At 46.8% G+C, this 22,740-nt stretch overlaps 1 protein-coding gene across 1 annotated transcript in view; it reads left to right on the top strand.

The window, feature by feature from the left end:
• PTPRE (protein tyrosine phosphatase receptor type E) overlaps positions 1-22,740 on the top strand; it is a 297,445-nt gene that overhangs the window by 259,104 nt on the left and 15,601 nt on the right. Inside the window, exons 16-19 of the mRNA XM_063962220.1 lie at positions 399-533; positions 2,274-2,399; positions 3,174-3,325; positions 5,524-5,659. Coding sequence (XP_063818290.1) covers positions 399-533; positions 2,274-2,399; positions 3,174-3,325; positions 5,524-5,659 — 549 coding nt within the window. The remainder of the gene's footprint in view (positions 1-398; positions 534-2,273; positions 2,400-3,173; positions 3,326-5,523; positions 5,660-22,740) is intronic.

The raw sequence follows: 22,740 nt of genomic DNA, 5'->3' as shown, positions 1-22,740 counted from the left end.
CTATCTATCTATCTATCTATCTATCTATCTATCTATCTATCTATCTATCTATCTATCTTTCTATTCATATATTCTCTTAGATCTATATGTACCAGTAGTATATCCTAGTGTCTCTCCTTGGTATGTGTGATTGCCTATAGATTGTAAGCTTGCGAGCAGGGCCTTCCTACCTCTATGACTGTATGTTATTACCCAGTTTTGTTATATCATTGTTATTTCCAATTGTAAAGCGCAATGGAATTTGCTGCACTATATAAGAAACTGTTAATAAATAAAACATAAATAAATGTGTGTTATACTAATACCCAAGCTACATATTTCCTTCAGACAATTGTAGTTTTCTGATCTTTCCGTCATTGAGTTCTGACCACAATATTTTACTTGTTATGTTATTTTAGGGCTATCGGCAGAAAGACTATTTTATTGCAACTCAAGGCCCACTGCCGCATACGGTGGAGGATTTCTGGAGAATGGTGTGGGAGTGGAAGTGTCACACAATCGTCATACTGACGGAGCTGCAGGAGAGAGAGCAGGTACGTGACAGATTTGTACAGGCATTACTTACTCACATATACAGATGGATCCTTGTTTATCTTGGCCTTTAATAGGATTAAGGGAGTCAGGTCAGTCAGACTTAATCCCCTGCTGTAATGACTTAATCCCGTGCTGTATTGTTTTCTGTATTGTATTGCAGCTGAGAACAATAGCTGAAAGGCTTATGTTAATAAACCATGGTGTGCCTAGGCGCAGCAAAGAAGTCGAGATAAATGTGGACCCATCTGTAGCTCTATATATACATGGGTTGCGTGCGACTCCGTGTCATCAGTAGATGCGCAGGGTCAGCTTTGGAGCAGGCGCAGCACAAACCCTGGAAGATTAGTCTGCAGCGAGGCTTGCGCCTCTGTATCACCCCTTTGTGTGTCTGTGGAGGTATCGTGGACACCCGTGAGTGGGAGTAGCCACTGTCAGACGATATTCCCCGTTGCCGAATTGCCGTCAGTCGGGATTCTGGCGTCTGCATCCTGACCGCCGGGATCCCGACATCCGGCAAATTGATTGCCTCCAACACAATGTTCTTTTGTTGTATTTGTCAGATGCAGACAATGGAAGAAGCATGAACACCAACCTTCCTGATTTTGTTGGGATAGTCCAGACGTGCCTTTTGGGAATGTCTGATCGCGTTCATCCAAACGGCTAGTTTTGCCATGGACAGAAAACTTGGCCTTAACTGGCCAATCAGCACATAGCTGAGCCTCGCGGCAATGCTGCGCAGCACATCTATTTGAATTAATTCCCCCATTAGGGTATAGTTTGGGCGAATCGGGGCAGAGTTTGGGGCGTGGGGCTTATTTTGTCTCATTTTTGTGTCTAGATGTTGGGATAAATGCCTAAAAATGTTCTTGTTTTTGAAGTTTACCCAGATTCTATGACAGTGGCAGTTATTGCAGAGCCCACTACTCAGCAAAGGTGCCATTACCTGTCTTCTCTTCCCTATATTTATTTTCTTCCCAGAGCTCCGATGCCAATTGTAACGAGATATAGTAATCTTATCAAAATACACAATAAATCGGGTGTGTGACCTAGTGGCAAGGGATGTGTGTGACGTGGTGATGTGGCGGATTATTATATGACTCTACTCTATTAGACAATATTAAGTAAAGCACATTATTGTGGTTACAGGACCCGATTCAGTAAGGATTGCTAAAAAGTAGAATTTGCAATCCTTTTGTTCGCATGCTGGGGGCCGCCCATCGCAGGGCAAGTCCGCCCAGCATGCTAATCACCTGGGACGACGACGTTGAAATTGTGGTGTGACCGCAGGAGGCCCGCCACCATCTTTGTGATCGCAGCGGTTGCGTGTGATATCACACATCTGCCCCAATCACGGCCACGCCCCCCCGTTCGCGCCGTCACGCCTCTGTTTCCCCGCCGCCTCCCTTGCAACGCTCCATCTCCGCCTTGGAAACGGAGCGTTACCGCCCCCTCCTCCCACCAGGAAATGCGGGCGCATGTGCCCCGCACAGTCTCAGTCATTTTTGCGGTTGGATCGCTCTTTACGATCCAACCTAAATGAGGGCCACAGTCCCTTTAAGTCCAGTGAGGTTACAGCGGGCATAGGATTCCTTTCGTGGCCCTTGGATACAGCAAAACAGATAAACTGAGATCTGTGCATTAGATACAATTATATTTATTCAAGAGGACAGTTGTTGGGCAATAAAATGTAACGAGTCTGCCTGGGAAAGAGCCTTCATTTCATTGTTTTCCTCCACCAGGACAAGTGTTGTCAGTACTGGCCGTCTGAGGGCTCCGTGACGCATGGAGAAATAACTATAGACATTAAGAGTGACCGCGTCGTGGACACCATAAGTATCAGAGACTTCGTAGTTACAAGTAACCAGGTAACAAATCAGTTTGATGTTGAAATATGAATCAGGATCATTTAGAATGAGTTTCTAGAGTTTCCATGGGACGGGATGCTGTCAATTTACCTACAATCAAAATCCCGACATGGTCAAAATCCCGACATTTCAAATGTCGACAGATCACAAAGTTGATATGATTTTTTTCATGATTTTTTTCATTGAAACCGACTTGTTCTTGCGTTACCATCCCAGTGGAACTGGAGGGGGAATATAATAGTGTGCCGAGCACAGCTAGGCACCACGCCTGAAGCATGACGAGCGCAGCGGTACACTAATACAGTGTCCATGTCGACCATTGTTGACACACGCACACAAAAAAACAATGAAAAACCTGTGTCTACTCTTTGACCTGTCGCCATTTTAAATGTCGGGATTTTGACCTTGTCGGTCAGTAGTTTTCAGGGTTTTGATTGTAGGTATTTCATAGTAAACCCCACGGCAGAAGTGTTTTAGCTCCCTGTAATAGCGCACCTCCTCACGCCAAGGATAATATAACTTTTTATGTTTCCCAAACACTGTTCCATTTTACGGGGGGACAGCGACCTTCAGTGGAAATTACAGAACAGTAAAGTTTTATTTTTACTGTACCTGGAACGTTATCAGAGTATTACACAGAAAACTGAGCGCTCATTTACACATGCACCACATCCAGAGAAGACAGATCCACCACACAAACAACGTTACAGTACAGCGATGACTTGAAAGGGATTGTTGAACTGAAAGGGACTTGAGGAATGATTTGTTGTGCAGGAGAAGCTGACCCGCCTGCTCCGCCAGTTCCACTTCCATGGCTGGCCTGAAATCGGCATTCCTGCGGAGGGGAAAGGAATGATTGATCTTATTGCCGCTGTCCAGAAACAACAGCAACAGACGGGCAACCACCCTATCATAGTGCACTGCAGGTGAGTGATTCTTATGGGTGCCATTTACATACCTTTGTCATGCACTGGCTGCTTATATAATAGGAGAAGACGGTCGTGTTGTACTATAGTAAAGTGACTTTCAGGGTTCACCTAGAACACTCTGCAAACGTAAGTGGATGTATAGAATTGTAGGGACTCGCATTACTTAGCCGTGGCTGGGGAGATCCAGGCTGCATGTAGTGCAGCTGTAATACGCCGTCTGCTCCCTGACTTAGGGAAATGGCGATACCATCAGACTGCGCATGCATTGCGCTACACTGCGCCGAGGTTCCTTTACTGAGTTGCTCGCAGTGAGAATTTATTTGCAAAGTGTTTGACAGTCAGGAACCATTTAGGGAAGGTAATTGGCAACAGAAACGCAGGCGTGTCACGACTGTTTTTCAGGGTGCACCTGTGATCCCAAACGCAGAAAACATGGCGTCAGCATCTCGGTACTGACGTAGGGTTACTTAGATAATCGATTACTGTAGGAGCTGCGACCGCCATTGCGTGTCTGTAGGCAGTTGCTGGGGTCTGTGAAGCCGCCGGTGGGAGCCTCATTACAAATCTGGGTGGCTACAGTATTGGCTTATTCGCACACATCCACTGCGCACGGGACCGTGGCTGAGAATGCATTACACTACATTGTTGGTGGAAAGTGGCCGTATTTGTATTTGTAGATGGCTTTTCAGGCAGCAGAAGAGCTATGCGGTTACACACTAGACGATTAATCAGACGATATATTCTTAAGATATGGATCGGAATTATATATCGGCCACATAGCACGCTCCCACACCTCATTCCGTGGCTCGCCCTGTCTGGCATACTGCATGCCCAGTGGAATTACAGCGTGCATTTTAAATGCGTCAGGCATTGGTATGTTGCACCGTCGTCCACTGCATACAGATGGCATAATGTATTGTGCCTTCGCTGGGTACACACATCGTTTACTGTGTACCCATCATTAGACACATTGGGAGGAATTTGATTCTTTTATGTACCGGCAGCCACTAGATGGCGCCCGACGGATCAATTCAATTGCTGCTCCTGTCGTGCGCGATCAGCTGCTGGCGCCAGCATTTCAGCTCGCACTCCCTGGAGGTGGCGAGCTGAAATGTGTGAAAGTGATCTGTTTGGGCACCCAAATGGCACTTTTTTCGCGATTGCGCCCATTCGTTTAGTCAGGTTTTAGTAGCCTTACACGGCTAAACCTGACACTAATGGGCGCGATAACGGGCATCAATTCAATATCGTCCCTGTGATTTCCCGCCACTTTAGACGGGATATCGGGCGGTGATAACAATTGAATTCTCCCAATGTGTGTGTGATGAGTCCCGTGGGAGAGAAAAAGCAATGACACTTCTTACTCATAGTAGTGGGAGGGGAGCAGGGGGAGCCGGCCAGCGTCTGAGCCTCCCAAGGACGCTCAACGCTGTCCGGCATTGAAAAACTCCTAATCCCGAAATCCCTGGGATTGGAAACCCCAGTCCCGGGATCGAATCCCGGCCAATTTTTGCCCATAATCCCGGGATCCCGCCGATCCCGGGATTGGCCACCATAGCCGGGACAGTCCTTGGAGCTCAGCAGCTCCTTTTGGTGACTTTTTAAAATTCTTTCCCCCACCTTTACTGTCAGTCACTCAGATAAGCCAGTAGCATCATCAGCAGAGGCACCGAAGAGACAGAATGATGAGCTATTCTAGCAGGTTAAAGAGAGTCCTGTCCTGCAATACTGCAGTAATGAGAGAGAGAGTTTTTTTTTCCTTTATAAATAATAGCTCCTCTCCGTTAACAAGAAAATCCGTAGGTGATGTGGTTTAAGCGGATGTGACCGTTTACTTCTACATTATTTTCCACTTCCCATCTTCCGATACTGGGCAGATGTATTACGCCTGGAGAAGTGATAAAGCAGTGATAAGTGCAAGGTGATAACGCACCAGCCAATCAGCTCCTGTCAATTTACATATTTGACCTGATTGGCTGGTGCGTTATCACCGTGCACTCATCACTGCTTTATCACTTCTCCAGGCTTAATACATCTGCCCCATTATGTGCAATGACTGATGGTCACTGAAATAACACTGCAGACAAGCTTGGAACTTGTCCGCCTTCTGAGTAATCTTTCCCGTCTTTAGTATGTGAGAATGTGCTGCATTTTGATGTTCCCTCGTTGACAGAAAATTGTATATTCCTTCCTAGTGCTGGTGCTGGAAGAACGGGGACATTCATTGCCCTCAGCAACATCCTGGAGCGGGTGAAAGCCGAGGGATTACTGGATGTATTTCAGACTGTGAAAAGTTTACGAATGCAGAGACCACACATGGTGCAAACACTGGTAAGATGGGACCACGTTCATTAAACACTCAGTCTGACATTTACAAGCATTTTTGCCTGGAAATCCTGAAAAAGCAAACTCTTGTGTGCTCTCTTTGCTTAGTAATCTGTTACAGGCGGGTCTGGTTTTTTTATTTGCATGGAAAAAAGCCGGAGATGTAGATGAGTCCTCATACATCCAGCCTCAATACGCCATGGAGTGCGAGATGCCTGGCGTGAGTGGGCCGCCAGGACCCGTGCAACTCTGCCAATGTCAGGCATCTATTTTTGCCAACAATGTGTCTTATTCGCAATGCGGTTAGGATGTACGAGGAGACTGCATTGATTAATGTGATATAGGACACTTGTATATTGTGTGTGACTGAGTCTGTATACAGAGCAGGACAGAACTTGTATTGGAAAAAAACTGCAGCTGCTACATTGTAGCACTTCGTATACAGACTCAGAGACTCAGTCGCACACAGATATACAAGTGTCACATATCAAATTAATCAGCACAGTCTACTTGTGCTTCCTGTATGTATTGTGTTGCGGCTAAGATGCCATTTCAGCAAAAAAAAGGCTCCCAATGCTAGAAGATTTTCACAAAACCTGGCGTGCCAAGATGGGCTGCTTGGCGTGACCGCAGCTAATATGTATGAGTACACACAGAGGTGTATCTAGGTGTCCGAGCACCCCTGGCAAAGTAAAGGACTGGCGCCCCCCCATACACACACACACTTGAAATGGGGAAGGCACGTGTGCTAAAAAGGGGCATGGTCACACAATAGTACCCCCAATTCAAATTATACCACACAGTAGTGTCCCTTACTCACATTACACCACACAGTAATGTCCATTATTCACGTTATGCTACACAGTAGTACTCCTTATTTTAAATTTTTCGACATGCTAGAGCCCCTTACTAACATTACATTACACAGTAGTAACCCTTATAAACATTATGCCATGTTCGAGCCCATTACACGCATTCACCACAGTACAGCAGACCTCTTATACACTTTGTGCTGGGTAGAGCCCCTTATATACACTGCGCCACGTAGAGACCCTTATACACACTGAGCCAGGTAGAGCCCCTTATACACACTGCGCCAGGTAGAGCCCCTTATACACACTGTGCCAGGTAGCCCCTTATACACACTGTGCCAGGTAGCCCCTTATACACACTGTGCCAGGTAGCCCATTATAAACATTGCGCCACGTAGCCCCTTATACACACTGCGCCAGGAAGAGCCTCTTAGGAAAGAGAGAATGACATAGAGTCTATGTGTGTCTGTTACTCACCAGGACAAAGTCACTAGCGGGATAGAGCCATGCGGGAGGTGGACAGTACCACGCGGGGACCGAAAGGCTTGAGGTGTGTGGTGCAGTGCGGAAAGCAGGTGGCAAATCAGATGGCCCCCCCAGGCAGTGCCTCACTCGCAGGGTTGCCCGCCAATATGTAGAGCTGGTAGCAGCCACAGGTGTCTGGCATGGCACCGCACTTAAATCAAGAAAATCTACATAAACTGCAGCTCCCAGCAGCCCTTGCTGCAGGGAGCTCCCGAGCTCTCAAGGGCTGCTGGAAGCTGTACGGACACCGGACACCAAAGGAACTGTGACTGCTGCTGCTGCCAGCTCTCCATGTTGCCGGGCGTCACTGTGGGGGGAGGGGGGACAGAGGTACTGCCTCTAAAAATGTACCCCCCTGGCCACGGGTGGTACCACCAGGCAGCGCTCCTCCTAGCCAATGGGTAGATACGCCCCTGAGTACACATCTGTAGGGCTCTACCCACAGTATATATCAAGAGATTTGCTGGCAATACCAACCAATATACAGTACTTCCTCATGAAACGCATGGGGAAGCCTATATTTTGTCAACATCATCATGTTGACGCTGATAAAATGTTGACGTAATTAGAATGCCCACAAAATGTTCCCGCTGGTCCAGTGGTGACGTACCTTGTCCGTTGGGTCTGGTAACTCCATCTGATGGTGATTTCCGTCTTATCCTGCGGTGGTTCAAGTGGTAACGTTAACCCCTCCTCCTTATTCCTAACCTCCCCTCCCACAATCTAAACCTAACCATCCGCTCCCGCAACTAACCTTCAACTGTTGGCATTCTGAGAATGTCGGCATTTCAACAATGTCAACATCATAACCTGTCGACATGGTGGTGTCAATATTGATTGTTGACATTGTAAATTTCAACATGATGACTGCACCCTCCTCTTTTTGCTACTGCCGTGGATGGAGATAGCAGGAAATAATTAATGAGAATTTTTTTTTTTTTAAATAAAGCATTTTTTTCAATTCATAGTTGTTATTAAAAACTTATATATATTTTATTATTATTATTATTATCCTTTATTTATATGGCGCCACAAGGGTTCCGCAGCGCCCAATTACAGAGTACATAAACAAATAATCAAACAGGAAAACAGCAACTTACAGTTGACGACAATATAGGACAAGTACAGGGTAAATAAACATAGCTACATCAGCAGATGACACTGGAATAAGTATCAGGTGGCAGAAGACTGCTGGATGTGGTGCAGCTGAAGATTATTAAAGTAAGAAAAGGGTAAGCACATGAGGGAAGAGGGCCCTGCTCGTGAGAGCTTACATTCTAATGGGAAGGGGTAGACAGACAGGGGTGAGACAGTTGGGGTTCATAGAGAGCATGGAACAGAGGTTTAGGATGAGATTTGGCAGGGTTTGGTGAAGAAGTGGGTCTTGAGAGCCCGTTTGAAGTTTTGTAGAGAGGTGGAGAGTCTGAGGGGGAGAGGTAGGGAATTCCAGAGAAGTGGTGCAGCACGTGAAAAATCTTGGAGGTAGGAGTGGGAGGAAGTAATCCGCAGGCAGGAGAGTCGGCGAGCATTAGCAGAGCGAAGAGGACGGGTGGGAGTGTAAAGCGAGATAAGATCAGAGATGTAGATGGGAGAGGAGTGGGTGAGGGCTTTGTAAGCAAGTGTGAGAAGCTTGAAATGGATTCTGAAAGGGAAGGGGAGCCAGTGAAGGTCTAGTAAGAGAGGAAAGGTGGACGTAGTGCGTTTGGTGAGGAAAATGAGCCGGGCAGCAGCATTGAGGATAGATTGGAGTGGAGAGAGGTATTTGTCAGGAATGCCAGTCAGGAGGAGATTACAGTAGTCCAGTCTGGAGATGACCAGTGAGTGGATAAGAGTCTTAGTAGCATCCTGGGTCAGAAAGGGTCTGATCCTGGAAATATTTTTTAGATGAAAACGGCAGGTTTGTGAGAGGTGCTGAATGTGTGGTTTGAAGGAGAGGGAGAAGTCAAGGATTACTCCAAGACAGCGCACTTGGGGGGTAGAGGAGATAGTAGTGCCATCAATAGATAATGATATTGTAGGAGGTGAGGTTATGCGGGAGGGAGGGAAGATGATCAGCTCGGTCTTAGACATGTTAAGTTTAAGAAAGCGCTGGGACATCCAGGAAGAGATAGCAGAGAGACAGTTGGAGATACGAGTGAGGAGAGCAGGGGAGAGGTCTGGAGAGGAAAGATAGATTTGAGTGTCATCAGCATAGAGATGATATTGGAAACCAAAAGAACTAATGAGCTTACCTAGTGAGGACATATAGAGAGAGAAGAGAAGAGGACTAAGGACAGAACCTTGGGGTACCCCTACAGTTAGTGGAAGTGAGGGGGAGGTGGAGTCATGAGAGGAGACAGAGAATGAACGGTCAGAAAGGTAGGACGACAACCAAGAGTGGGCAGTGTCACGCAGACCAATGGAGTGAAGGATTTGCAGTAGGAGAGGATGGTCCACAGTGTCAAAAGCAGCAGAGAGATCAAGTAGAATAAGTAGAGAGTAGTGTCCCTTAGATTTAGCAGCATGGAGGTCATTGCATACTTTTGTAAGGGCAGTTTCAGTGGAGTGGAGAGGACGGAAGCCAGACTGGAATGGGTCAAGCAGTGAGTGTGAGGAAAGAAAGGAAGTAAGGCGGTTGTAGACAATACGCTCAAGGAGTTTGGAGGCAAAAGGGAGGAGAGAGATGGGTCGGTAGTTGGAGAGAGTGTTTGGATCAAGGGTAGGTTTTTTAAGAATAGGAGAGATGAGTGCGTGCTTGAAGGCAGAGGGGACAGTGCCTGATGAGAGGGAGAGATTGAGAAGGTGGGAAAGATGGGAACAAGCAGAAGAAGAGAGATAGCAGAGGAGGCGGGAGGGGATAGGGTCAAGTGGGGAGGTGGTGAGGGGACAGGAACGAATGAGGGCCATGACTTCCTCTCCAGATGCATGGGAGAAAGATGACAGAGTTGGTGCGAGGGATGGGAGAAGGTTGGTTACTGATGGTCTGGTGTGATGTGATGTCCTGACGTATGGAGTCAATTTTGGATGTGAAGTAAGTGGCAAAGTCAAGAGCAGAGAGTGAGGAAGGGAGACAAGGTGGAGGTGGGCAGAGAAGTGAGTTGAGAGTGGCAAAGAGGCGCCGGGGGTTGGAAGACTGGGAGGAGATGAGGTTCTTGAAGTATGACTGTATAGCAAGAGAAAGGGCAGCACTGAAGGATGAGAGCATAAGTTTGAAATGGAGGAAGTCTGCCTTAGAGCGTGATTTCCTCCAGTGTCGCTCAGCAGTACGTGAGCATTTTTGCAGATATCTGGTGCATTTGGTGTGCCAGGGTTGAGGTGTTAATTTGCGAGGGTGAATAGTGGTTGGTGGAGCAACAGAGTCAAGAGCAGAAGTAAGGGAAGCATTGTATGTGGAAGTGGCTTGTTCAGGGCATGAGAGAGAGAGAATAGGAGAGAGAAGTGAGTCAAACAGGGAGGAAAGGAATGTGGTGTCAATAGCTTCAATGTTACGCTTAGTGATGGTAGCCTTAGGAGGTAGAGATGGGGAAGTCGAGAGAGATAGGTTAAAGGAGAGCAGGTGGTGGTCAGAGAGGGGAAATGGGGAGTTGGAAAAATCAGAAATATCACAGCGGTGAGTGAAGACCAGATCCAGTGAGCTCCCATTCACATGGGAGGGTGAGGAGGTCCACTGGGAGAGACCAAGTGAAGAGGTGAGGTTAAGGATATATATATATATATATATATATATATATATATATATATATATATATATATATATATATATTTTTTTTTTACAAGTTTAACTGGAAGCCCTGCAATTCCAACTGGCAAAAGACTAGTCAGCAACTTACCAATTGGTATAATGTTGTGGTGATCTTTAAATTGCCCAATTTTGAATATAGTGGGGTAATTTTACCAAGGCAAGGGCGTAGCTACCATAGGTGCAGGCAGTGCAGCTGCTGTGGGGCCCAGAGCTGAGAGGGCCCACCTTCCCTTTCACAGTTACTGTACATGTGTTATATACAAGGGCATAGCTACCATAGGTGCAGGGAGTGCAGCTGCTATGGGGCCCAGAGCTGAGAGGGGCCATCTTCCCTGTCAGAGTTACATGTGTTATATACAAGAGCATAGCTACTATAGGTGCAGGCAGTGCAGCTGCTATGGGGCCCAGAGCTGAGAGGGGCCACCTTCCCTGTCACAGTTACATGTGTTATATACATTTTTCACCATTGGGTGGTACATAGGGGTCCATTCAAACTTTTTCCTTGGGGCCTGCAATATATCTAGGCATGCCCCTTGACCTGCTCATTGTAGTGTGGTATAAAATGAACTGGAGGGCATTTTAATGTTATATAATATGAACCTTGGCACTCTAATGAGGCACAATATGAACAGGGAGCACTATATATCATAATGTGAATTGGGGGTACTGTGCGGCATAATGTGTATTGGCAGCTCTGAAATGTGACATAGGGTGAACTTAAGCACTACTGCGATTTATAAAAGAAACTAGGGCACTACTATGGGGCATAACATTAAATAAGGCTCTACTATGGTTCAGAAAATGAAGTAAGGCACTATTATAGGGCATAAAAATAAGATTTGAAACCTACCGGTAAATCTTTTTCTCGTAGTCCGTAGAGGATGCCGGGGACTCCGTTAGGACCATGGGGAATAGACGGGCTCCGCAGGAGACATGGGCACTTTAAGAAAGACTTTTAGATCTGGGTGTGCACTGGCTCCTCCCTCTATGCCCCTCCTCCAGACCTCAGTTAGAGAAACTGTGCCCAGAGGAGACGGACAGTACGAGGAAAGGATTTTTGTTAATCCAAGGGCAAGATTCATACCAGCCACACCAATCACACCGTATAACTTGTGATATACTACCCAGTTAACAGTATGAAAACAACATAGCATCAGTCCAAGACCGATAAACTATAACATAACCCTTATGTAAGCAATAGCATCCTCTACGGACTACGAGAAAAAGATTTACCGGTAGGTTTAAAATCTTATTTTCTCTTACGTCCTAGAGGATGCTGGGGACTCCGTAAGGACCATGGGGATTATACCAAAGCTCCCAAACGGGCGGGAGAGTGCGGATGACTCTGCAGCACCGATTGAGCAAACAGGAGGTCCTCCTCAGCCAGGGTATCAAACTTGTAGAACTTTGCAAAGCTGTTTGAACTCGACCAAGTAGCAGCTCGGCACAGCTGTAGTGCCGAGACCCCTCGGGCAGCCGCCCAAGAAGAGCCCACCTTCCTAGTGGAATGGGCCTTGACCGATTTAGGTAACGGCAATCTCACCGTAGAATGTGCCTGGTGAATCGTGTTACAGATCCAGCGAGCAATAGTTTGCTTTGAAGCAGGGGCGCCAATCTTATTGGCTGCATACAGGACAAACAGTGCTTCTGTTTTTCTGACTCTAGCCGTTCTGGCCACGTAAATTTTCAAAGCCCTGACCACATCAAGGGACTCGGAATCCTCCAAGTCACGCGTAGCCACAGGCACCACAATAGGTTGGTTCATATGAAAAGATGAGACCACTTTTGGCAGGAATTGAGGACGGGTCCGCAATTCCGCTCTATCCCTATGGAAAACCAGATAGGGGCTTTTATGTGATAAAGCCGCTAATTCCGATACTCGCCTAGCCGAAGCCAAGGTTAATAACATGACCACCTTCCAAGTGAGATATTTTAACTCCACCGTTTTAAGTGGTTCAAACCAGTGTGACTTAAGGAAACTTAACACCACGTTAAGGTCCCAAGGCGCCACCGCAGATACAAAAGGAGGCTGAATATGCAGTACTCCCTTCACAAAAGTTTGTACTTCAGGGAGAGAGGCCAATTCCTTATGAAAGAAAATGGATAAGGCTGAAATCTGAACCTTAATAGAGCCTAATTTTAGGCCCAAATTCCCTCCAGTTTGTAGGAAGTGAAGGAAACGGCCCAGATGGAATTCTTCCGTAGGAGCATTCCTGGCCTCACACCAAGAAACATATTTTCGCCATATACGGTGATAATGTTTAGATGTCACGTCCTTCCTAGCCTTTATCAGCGTAGGAATGATCTCATCCGGAACACCCTTTTCCGCTAGGATCCGGCGTTCAACCGCCATGCCGTCAAACGCAGCCGCGGTAAGTCTTGGAACAGACAGGGCCCCTGTCGCAACAGGTCCTGTCTTAGAGGAAGAGGCCACGGATCTTCTGTGAGCATTTTCTGCAGAGGCGGATACCAGGTCCTTCGTGGCCAATCTGGACAATGAGGATTGTTCTCACTCCCCTTTTTCTTACTATTCTCAACACCCTGGGTATGAGAGGAAGAGGAGGAAATACATAAACTGACCGGAACACCCACGGTGTCACTAGGGCGTCTACAGCTACTGCCTGAGGGTCTCTTGACCTGGCGCAATACCTCTGTAGCTTTTTGTTGAGGCGGGACACCATCATGTCTATCTGGGGCAGTCCCCACCGACTTGTAATCTGTGCAAAGACTTCCTGATGAAGTCCCCACTCCCCTGGATGCAAGTCGTGTCTGCTGAGGAAGTCTACTTCCCAGTTGTCCACTCCCGGAATGAACACTGCTGACAGTGCGCTTACATGATTTTCCGCCCAGCGAAGAATTCTGGTGGTTTCTGCCATCGCCACTCTGCTCCTTGTTCCGCCTTGTAGTTTACATGAGCTACTGCGGTGACGTTGTCTGACTGGATCAGAACTGGTTGGTCGCGAAGTAAGGTCTCCGCTTGACGTAGGGCGTTGTATATGGCCCTCAGTTCCAGGATGTTGATGTGAAGACAAGTCTCCTGACTTGACCAAAGACCTTGGAACTTTCTTCCCTGTGTGACTGCTCCCCAACCTCGGAGGCTCACGTCCGTGGTCACCAGGATTCAGTCTTGAATGCCGAACTTGCGGCCCTCTAGAAGGTGAGCACTCTGCAGCCACCACAGGAGAGATACCCTGGCCCTGGAGGACAGGGTGATCAACTGATGAATCTGTAGATGAGACCCGGACCACTTGTCCAGTAGGTCCCATTGGAAGGTCCTCGCATGGAACCTGCCGAAGGGAATGGCCTCGTATGATGGCACCATCTTTCCCAGGACTCGAGTGCAGTGATGCACTGACACCTGTTTTGGTTTCAATAGGTTCCTGACCAGAGTCATGAGTTCCTGGGCCTTTTCTATCGGAAGATAAACTCTTTTCTGGTCCGTATCCAGAATCATGCCCAAGAAAGTCAGACGAGTCGTAGGAACCAACTGCGACTTCGGGATATTGAGAATCCAGCCGTGTTGCTGTAACACCTTCCATGAAAGTGATATGTTGTTCAGCAACTGCTCTCTTGATCTCGCTTTTATGAGGAGATCGTCCAAGTACGGGATAATTGTGACACCTTGCTTTCGCAGGAGCACCATCATTTCCACCATTACCTTGGTGAAAATTCTCGGGGCCGTGGAGAGACCAAACGGCAACGTCTGAAATTGGTAATGACAATCCTGTACCGCAAATCTTAGGTACGCCTGATGAGGTGGTTAAATGGGAAAATGAAGGTATGCATCCTTTATGTCCAGAGATACCATAAAATCTCCCCCTTCCAGGCTGGCGATGACCGCTCTTAGCGATTCCATCTTGAACTTGAACCTTTTCAAGTATAGGTTCAGGGATTTTAAATTCAATATGGGTCTGACCGAACCGTCCGGTTTCGGGACTACAACAGGGTCGATTAATATCCCCTTCCTTGTTGAAGCAGGGGAACCTTGACCACCACCTGTTGAAGATACAATTTGTGAATTGCATTTAACACTATCTCCCTTTCCTGGGGAGAAGATGGTAGAGCCGATTTGAAAAACCGGCGAGGAGGCACCTCTTCGAATTCCAGTTTGTATCCCTGAGAAACAATTTCTATTGCCCAGGGATCCACCTGTGAGTGAACCCAGATGTGGCTGAAAATTCGAAGACGTGCCCCCACTGGGGCGGACTCCCTTAGCGGAGCCCCAGCGGCATGCGGTGGATTTTGTAGAGGCCGGGGAGGACTTCTGTTCTTGGGAACTAGCTGTGTTGTGCAGCTTTTTTTTGTTTTGTTTGTTTTTCCTCTGCCCTTACCTCTGGCAAGAAAGGACACACCTCGTACTTTCTTGTTCTCTGTGATGGAAAGGACTGCATTTGATAATGTGGTGCTTTCTTAGGCTGTGAGGGAATATAAGGCAAAAAATTAGATTTACCAGCTGTAGCTGTGGAGACCAGGTCCGAGAGACCTTCTCCAAACAATTCCTCACCCTTGTAAGGTAAAACCTCCATATGCCTTTTTGAGTCGGCATCACCTGTCCATTGCCGGGTCCATAGGACTCGTCTAGCAGAAATTGACATAGCGTTGATTCTAGAACCCAGTAGACTGTCTCTTTGAGCATCTCTCATATATAGGACAGCATCTTTTATATGCCCTAGGGTCAATAAAATGGTATCCTTATGTAGGGTCTCAATCTCCGCTGGTAAGGCATCTGTCCATGCTGCTACAGCGCTACAAACCCAGGCCGTCGCAATTGCCGGTCTGAGTAAGGTACCAGAATGTGTGTAAATGGACTTTAGGGTAACCTCCTGCTTGCGGTCAGCAGGATCCCTGAGGGTAGACGCATCCTGGGATGGGAGCGCTACCTTCTTGGATAAGCCTGTCAATGCTTTGTCCACCCTAGGGGAGGATTCCCACCGTATCCTGTCCGGGAAAGGATACGCCATAAGAATCCTTTTGGGAATCTGCAGATTTTTATCTGGAGATTCCCAAGCTTTTTCACATAATTCGTTCAACTCATGTGAGGTGGGAAAGGTTACCTCAGGTTTCTTTCCCTTATACATGTGTACCCTCGTGTTAGGGACAGGGGGTTCCTCTGTGATGTGCAAAACATCTTTTATTGCAATAATCATATATCGAATACATTTAGCCACTTTTGGCTGTAACTTTGCATCATCGTAGTCGACACTGGAGTCAGAATCCGTGTCCGTATCTGTGTCAACTATTTGGGATAGTGGGCGCTTTTGAGACCCCGAAGGTCCCTGCGACATAGGGACAGGCATGGGTTGACTCCCTGACTGTTCCCTTTCAATAAGTTTACATTAGCACTTAAAACATTCCACATATCCATCCAGTCAGGTGTCGGCGTTGTTGACGGAGACACCACATTCATTTTCACCTCCTCCTGAAAGCCTTCTACCTCAGACATGTCGACACGCGCGTACCGACACACCACACACTCAGGGAATCCTCTTATCTGAAGACAGTTCCCCCACAAGGCCCTTTGGAGAGACAGAGAGAGAGTATGCCAGCACACACCCCAGCACTATATGACCCAGGAAAAAAAAAACACAATAATTTTATGTTTACCCAGATAGCGCTGTTTTATACAATATGCGCCTAATTATGTGCCCCCCCCTCTTCTTTAAAACCCTCTTTCTACCGTGGTATAAGCAGGGGAGAGTCCGGGGAGCTTCCTCTCAGTGGTGCTGTGGAGAAAATGGCGCTGGTGAGTGCTGAGGGAGAAGCCCCGCCCCCTCGGCGGCGGGCTTCTGTCCCGCTTAAAACATTAAAATTTGGCGGGGGCTCTTATATATATATATATATATACAGTGCCCAGCTGTATATATACTTATTTGTGCCAAAAAGAGGTCTATATGCTGCCCAGGGCGCCCCCCCTGCGCCTTGCACCCTTACAGTGACTGCCGTGTGTGGGGTGTATGGGAGCAATGGCGCACAGCTTTACTGCTGTGCGTTACCTCATGAAGTCTTCTGCCGCCTCTGAAGACTTCTTTTCTTCTCATACTCACCCGGCTTCTATCTTCCGGCTCTGCGAGGGGGACGTCGGCGCGGCTCTGGGTGAGACCTGCATACCAATCCCTCTGGAACTAATGGTGTCCAGTAGCATAAAGGTGGGTACACACTATTAGATATATCTGCAGATCAATTGATCTGCAGATATATCTATGTACGGATCGGGCAGTGTGTTGAGCATACACACAGCCCGATCCGTCGGGGGACTGACGTCATGAACTGGGCGGGCGCTCGCGCCCGCCCAGTTCACCTGTCAATCGCCGCCGGCCGCCGCAGCATGTGTACGGGCGGTCGGACGACCGCCCCGTACACACACAGCGACGGGCCAATATATCGTTAGATATATTGGCTGTCGGCTGTGCTGCGCGGCCGACGCGATACGTCTGTGAACAACGGAGTTCACAGACGTATCGCCCGTACCCACTGGCCGACGGTCCCGCGATGTATCGGCCGTTCAAGAGAACGGCCGATACATCGACCAGTGTGTACGGGCCTTAAGAAGCAGAGCCTTGAAACTCACAGAAGTAGGTCTGCTTCTCTCTCCTCAGTCCCACGATGCAGGGAGTCTGTTGCCAGCAGGCTCCCTGAAAATAAAAAACCTAACAAATATACTTTCTGTCAGGAAGCTCAGGAGAGCTCCCTGTAGTGCACCCATCTCCCCTGGGCACAGTATCAAACTGAGGTCTGGAGGAGGGGCATAGAGGGAGGAGCCAGTGCACACCCAGATCTAAAGTCTTTCTTAAAGTGCCGATGTCTCCTGCGGAGCCCGTCTATTCCCCATGGTCCTTACGGAGTCCCCAGCATCCTCTAGGACGTAAGAGAAATTAACAACTGCTGCAGAGAAGTGTCTAGAAGCATTGGGACAGGGGCCCCTTCAAAATGTTGCTATGGGGCCCACAAAGTTCTGGCTACGCTCCTGTACCAAGGTGTGAGTTTTTTTAGACCTGGTGATGTTTCCAATAGCAACCAATCAGATTCTATCTATTATCCTCTAGAAGCAGCTAGATCATGGGTGGCCAACCAGTCAGAGACAAAGAGCCAAGAAATCTTGTTAGGTACATCAAAGAGCCGACTTCGAGCCGAAGGCGCACTTGCAAACATGGGGTGTGACCTTGTGCCTGCTAGGCCACGCCCCTGGTATAAAATACATTGAAAAAACCAGATCCAACATAAAATACAATGAAAAAGACACTTCTACATCAAATAATTGAAAAAGCCAGATCCGCATAAAATATATTGAAAAGCCAGATTCACATAATACACTTCAGTTCTCCCATGTGTCACGCCAGCTAGCACCCACCTGTGTCACTCCAGCCACCTCCCCCATGTGTATTTGGCTCCCTCAGTTCTCAGTCTATGTAGTGCTGCTGCATGTCTGGCTGGAGTGAAGCGGTTTACAGCTCTCTTGTGGTCACGAGACTTTGAGTGTTGGGAGCCACATTTGAATGAAGAAAGAGCCGCATGTGGCTCAAGAGCCACGCGTTGGCCACCACTGAGCTAGATAAATGTTAAGTAGAATCTGATTGGTTGCTATGAGCAGTTCTAAAAAAAACTCGCACCTTAGTAAATTTACCCCAGTGTATCTAACTCTTCCAAGTGCCTGCTGTTCTGCTTTAGAAGTCTGGTCAGTTACTTTGTGTTGATAAAGCTAAATATTTATCTTATAACATTTACTATATATTGGTAAGAGACTCAGTACGCAATTGGCGTATGGGGTACCGTAAGGGTACGCACTTAGCGTAGCAGACGCTCAGCCGTGGTCGAGACGCACATGCGGCACGCTCGCTCACAGCTTAACGCTTGGAGTCGAGCACGCTATAGGCGGCCGACTACCGTAATGCTACGCTACCAGCGTAGCGGACGCTCGTGACCACGAGGGGAACACGAGCGGCGCAGACGCTCACGGGATGACACTCAGTAAACCTTGTATGCAACACACTGAAAGATTGAGTTTGTACTGTAAACCTTACTACTGAAATACTGTAGCGATATAACGCTGCTTGACCTTGTTAATGTGAAAGCTGTTTGAGCGATTGAGACGCTCCAAATACCCTCAGTAATGTAATAAACACACAATACCTTGCTAAGGTTCCAACACCTTTACTAACAATATTTAGCTATGTAAAAAGGGGAAAACAGTTAACAGTTCATACACTACAGACTAACATCAATATCTAAGCAGAATAACTACACATATACAATATACAACAGCGTAACAATAACAGAGAGAGAGAGAGAGTATGGCAAATACAAACAGAGAACAAGTTGGTTACAGAGAATAACTTACACACCGGGGAACGATCGCTGCGCAGTCCTGGTACCAGCTCTCTAGTTAGTCAATGATGAAAACCGTTGTGGAGAGAAGACTGAGCTGGCTAGGCTGGCTGTTCTTATATACACTGCGTACAGTACACTACAAAGGGACCTATAATCTCATTGTTCATTGGACACAGGAATGTCTCCCCGCACTATAACAAAAGGTCATAGGTTAGTTTGAACAGGTGGGCTGTGACTATATCGAACTGCTCAGGTGGGAGGGAATCTCAGGATTCCCGCCGCATGGATAATGAACCGCAAATATAGTAAATGTCCAGAAACTACTAATAGACATAACTATACGCAGGAGCGATTAATCTTTACCTAACCAGCACCGGATTGTTTCTAATAAAATGTTCTTTAGTTAGGTACCAAACACCACTGCTCAAACCCTGTCTGACCCTTCGTATCATGCAAAGAGGAATTCCTCTGTCCAGCGACCAGTTACAATAAACAAACTTAAGGGGAACATTACCTATAAAACATACTATTTGGGTTTACTATGTAACGATTGAGTTGCCCGCTAGACGCACACAAACTCTACCGTAAATGCACATACCACGCGCTCGAGCGCATGGCCGAGGAGGCGCCGTCACGCAACTGCGAATATGTGCACGCACGGGAGAGAATGTGTACGTGCAGCGGGCAAGCGCATGCGGTGAATATATGGCAATGTGTAGCATGATATTTTTCCGACTTTGACAGTCCACCCTTTGGCAGTCATCAATAACTGCCACTTCCTAAAACAGTTCAAAAAAAGAAAAATATATGTCATCATGTAAATACCTTTTTATGATTGGGTAAAGGGAGGAGAGGAGAAGGTGGGAAAAAGGTATGACCTAGTGAGATAGTAGAAGCATGTGTGTATGAATCCATGTTTGAGGGGTCATGTATCATCGTGCCGTATGTGTTTTAAATCAAGCTTCGAGGTATTGCGAAGTATATATTGAATCCTTCTTATCCCTTATCAAGGGTCTGTGGATGGGCTGTCAAACTCTACCGAGCTTTTTTCGGCTTTTGGTTGCAACAAATGGGGGAGCACATTTAGTTGATGATACATGAAGGGGGGGACATATGAGTGCTGATATATGTGTCTATATTCCCGACTATGCGTGTCATTACCTGGAGGTGGTAGAGATGAAGATAAGAAACAATCGTTATAAATGCAGTCGTAAACTATGTGAGTTTATATAAACAGTCGATTGAGGTCTTGTCTGATGTCTTGTCTTGATGTACATGTTGTCTGATGTCTCTCGGTGCTTTTGCTATAAATAGCGAGCAAAAGCTTTTCCATTGTCCATAAAGTTACAGTCTCTAAAGTATTGGGCTATCGTAAAAGTTAAAGTCACTAGGGATATTGGGGGCTTGTGGCATAGTTCATCAATGGTCTGTATAAAAGAGGTTGTCAAATTCTTCTTCCAAGCGGATGTCTTTGTACCTTGGAGGAAAACAAAGGAGAAACGGGTGAAAGAAACGGACCGTGGAATCACATTTTCATTACAACATTGTCTCTATCGTTGGGTCATACATCAAATTAGTTGTTGTTATTACAGTGTCCTCGCTCCTCAGACTCATCACTCTAGTACTACCTTTACACTTCGTTAAAGTCCGAACGCATCTAAATATCAGGCCAACCAATATGACGACTCCCAGAATACACAAAAGAAATTTCCCTACGTCCATTATAATACCTTGGGTCCATTCTCCTAAACCAGAGAACCAATTTCGTGGGTTCAACCATGACACCCAACTGGTCAGCTCATTACCCACAGCAGCGAGTGTGAGATTGTGTTTCCTTCGAAACTCCCACTTTAATTGTAAAATGTCATCCATCTTTTGGTCTATGACCTCGGCTGGGTCCTCCGTGCTGTTTGTACTTTATTCCATATTGAGTTGCTAGGATAACACAATAGCCGCCTGTCACAGCTGTGAGGTAATTGAGAATCATCCTATGCTGAACCAGTTCTGTTTTGTAGGCTTGTAACTCTTTACCAGTGTACCTGAACGTGTCGTCATACAGTTCGGTGATATTGTCTAACAAGTTCGCTAGCGCAGATATATATTTATAATTTATCACTCCTCTGGCGGTACGAGTGATATCTAACGCGAGTAGGAATTGAATCCCGGTGGATTCATGGATCAGATCAGAGGCTGGATGCTCTGTTCTTTCTATCAGGTGCCGTTTAACGATGATCTCGTAATGAGTGTGAGTATAAGGAGCTTGGGCACTGCAGTGAATATCTTTCATTTTGTTATGGGTTACAGTCATTACTTCAGGCAGTACTTTTCCAATGTAACACAATCCCTCTGAGTTTGGGGCAAGCCACTTATACGCCTTTCTCCCGCATATGAAATATGCATCATCGGGGAGAACATATGGGACGGAGTATGACATTACCATGTTACAAATTTTCCATGTGAAATCTCCTAACCCTAACTCTCCCATCTGTCTAGTACACGTATCACGTTGTACGATATGTGCACAGTATCCTGGTGATACTTCTCCAACTCGCATGGTCCTACTTCCTAGAGTGTACCTATACCGGAAAAATCTTCCATGGTCGGCTATCTGGCGTATAAGTTCTGTGTCTATGGGCATTCTATCGGCTCTATATGAAAATGTCATGGTTTGATTACTCCATGACACTTCCCAATTTCCCGGCTTTCGGGGATTGGAAATGTTAAAGCATACTAAAGACCTATCCACATGATACTGGTGGAGCTTCAAACTAGGAGGACTAGAGATATTAAACCTCTTGTCCACCGGCCTCCCACCACTTAACTCAAGTACCTCTCCTACAGTTAAAGGGAATGGTACTAGTCCTGATTTGCTATGACCTTGAGGTACTTGAGAGCATACCCAACAGTCTGTCTGATTTAACACTTTACCCACTAAGGAGTGATAGTCACTCAATGGATGCCGGTCCATGTGGACATTAAAACTGGACTGACATTTCTTGATGCACCCATCCTCAACTATATTGTCACAATGCCTACAGATGCAGTTCTCTTCAGCTAACAATCCTTCACAATTCCTTCTATTGTCAATGCTACCAAATCGTTTTCTGATACTCGCCTTTACTCGGTGATTATGTTGTTCTTGGAAAACTACGCCTCCATCCTGGTCATCAGAACCCATTCCAGATCCCTTCTCGACCTCCATGGTACTCTCGCCGAAACAGACTGCTCTGGTCAACATCATGGTCAACAGGAAAATCCGGATCACAGTCTCTTGGGGCAAGTCCATCTTATAGGAGGAAAAGGAGAAAAATAAGAAGGGGGAAGGAGAATAGGAGGGAGATGGGAACTGGAGAAAATAACAAAAGGGAAAAAGAAATCTGGCTCGACAAACGCCTCCGGTCTTATTATTCTCAGCGCTCAGGTGTCGTCTCAACCTTCCCGGAACAGACACTCTAGTGATACAACCTCTACCGTCTGTTCTTTATCACGGGACCTCTCTGGGTCAGCAACCTTTTTACAATGAGACGAATGGACCCAAGTCTCTCTCTCGGCAACCTTCAATGCTGTCGTGCTGGGCAATAAGACTTGATATGGTCCTTCCCATCTGTCAATAAGGCAACCTGAGCGTAGAAAATTCCGTATCATTACATAATCCCCAGGTTCAATGTCATGACAATTATTGTCTGGCAAATCAGGAATCACCA

The sequence above is a fragment of the Pseudophryne corroboree genome, chromosome 3 (genome assembly GCF_028390025.1).
Source record: "Pseudophryne corroboree isolate aPseCor3 chromosome 3, aPseCor3.hap2, whole genome shotgun sequence".
Classification (NCBI taxonomy): domain Eukaryota; kingdom Metazoa; phylum Chordata; class Amphibia; order Anura; family Myobatrachidae; genus Pseudophryne; species Pseudophryne corroboree.
Note: the sequence above shows the minus strand (reverse complement) of the source record. Positions and strands in the feature narration are given on the sequence as shown.